The following is a 1,924-nucleotide window of genomic DNA, read 5'->3' as shown; positions in this document are numbered from 1 at the left end:
GCAGGAAGACTGTAGAATCGGCACTCAACGAATAGTCGCTGGATAGTATCATCTGCAGTTACTGGAGAATCATTAAGGCTTAGAGCTATGATCTCAATCCGAATTTTTTCTGATGGCTGTTTAAAGAGCAAAAACAAAAAAAGATACAGAACAAATAAAACGAACAAAAAATCCTTCACTCTTTTCCACTATCAATTTTAAATAAAACATAAAGGCAGTGGCCTTCACTGATTTCTTTTTTGGAAGGTATTGTACCCTACTGTCTAGTTACACATGATAGATTATTCACGACAGAGAGAGGGAGAATGAGCTTCTAATGCCCCAGGGTTTGAAGTTAACAGTGTCATGGCAATAGTCTCCTCATTTACATTTGAGGCTATAAATACCCCACTAGTAGTCCATCAGGAATGAAGATTATGAGATCTTCATCTCTGATTACTTTCAGAATGACATGTATCAGTTGGCCTTGTTTCAAACTATGTAATGAAATACATGTTTGTCACTGATTTTATTTACTCTACGGTACCTGAGAAAGTTTTGGTTATTCAGAGATCAAAGCCTGTTGAATACTGTATAGCTACTATGCTAACATAAGTAGCTACGTGAATCCATATTAACTAGGGCTACAGTTCATTCTCTTATATATTCTGCCATAACATATTTCATTCAATAAGTAGTAAGTTTTCAAACAAAAGAAAGGAAATTTTTATCGAATTTAACACATTTTCTTGTAATCTATTTTTATCTCATTTTTACAGAATTAACTAAAAATATATATTTGTGTAATTTTCATCTCAATCCTTATTTAATAGATTTTGGTGTCACAAACATTATATGAGAGTCACATATGTTTCCTTGAGTAATAATTTAAAACAAATGATAGACTATGACTTAAAAATTAGATCACACCAAGATAATTCCTCGGTTAAATGTTTACATTTGATTTTAAATGTTTACAATTTAAAATTTGTTCTTTATTCCCCCTTACTAAATCTCTCTTTATTAAATTCAGAGGCATCCTACTATAAATTAAATAACTTAAAATAATAATTAAAAATCCTGATACTAAGACCTGCTTATATAACCAACTTTTAGGAATTCATTGTCAGATGTAAATCAGTATGTAAATTCACCATAGTGATTACTATTTTGATATTTCAAAGTACATATTATAATTAATCAAATTGAAAAGCATAGGTACCCTATTGTAAAAATATTCCCATAAAGAGCAATTTCCATTGCTGGCAAACCCCCTCAATATTTGATGAAGTAATTTTACCCCCTTCTTTCAAAAGACATTTTCTTTTATTATGTATTCTAAGACACTTTAACTAAAAACCTAAATCTGAATATTTCAATAAGGTTATTTTATTATTCAGTAGATTCATGGAAATTTTACTAGGATGACAGAGAAAATTCCACACCATTCTGTCTCCACTAATACAGGTACAAGGCTGCAGCTGGCAATATTACTAGGATTAGCATAGTATGATGAAATATTTAAAGGAAAATTTTTTCTAAAACCTAATAAATCAAATAACTGCCAAATGTCATTAAAGTGATGGTCTTTGACTTGAATATGCTTTTCATATTCAAATTTGAAAAGAAAGAGATGAAAGCCTGGAAAGGTTACTCGGTTTCAACTAATAACCTCAAGCCCTCTCCGTTCACGTGCATAAAAAATGAAGTTGGCTCTATTGTCTAATCTCACTTTAGAAAAGCCCTTCTCTGCTTGCCGAAGACTAACACGGTAAAGAAAGTATTTTAAATGATATTATTTTTCCTTAAAATGTATTGTGGTTGTCAAAATAGCACGCACACACATATTTTATAATTCTGGCTCAACTGCAGCACAGTGCATAATTAAGTCTTTTACATAACTTGTAATTTGACAAACTTAGAATTGTTATGACAGCATAAAACA

General features: G+C 30.9%; 1 protein-coding gene across 3 annotated transcripts in view; it reads right to left on the bottom strand.

Annotated features, from left to right (window-relative positions):
- Positions 1-1,924, bottom strand: part of RPGRIP1L (RPGRIP1 like) — a 100,267-nt gene that overhangs the window by 19,056 nt on the left and 79,287 nt on the right. For all 3 annotated transcript variants that reach the window (XM_007459458.1, XM_007459459.1, XM_007459457.1), the window contains one exon: positions 1-116. This exon is cut by the window's left edge and continues 83 nt beyond it. In XM_007459458.1, the coding sequence (XP_007459520.1) occupies positions 1-116 (116 nt within the window). The remainder of the gene's footprint in view (positions 117-1,924) is intronic.

The sequence above is a fragment of the Lipotes vexillifer genome, unplaced genomic scaffold (assembly GCF_000442215.2).
Source record: "Lipotes vexillifer unplaced genomic scaffold, Lipotes_vexillifer_v1.1 scaffold342, whole genome shotgun sequence".
In the NCBI taxonomy this organism is placed as follows: domain Eukaryota; kingdom Metazoa; phylum Chordata; class Mammalia; order Artiodactyla; family Lipotidae; genus Lipotes; species Lipotes vexillifer.
Note: the sequence above shows the minus strand (reverse complement) of the source record. Positions and strands in the feature narration are given on the sequence as shown.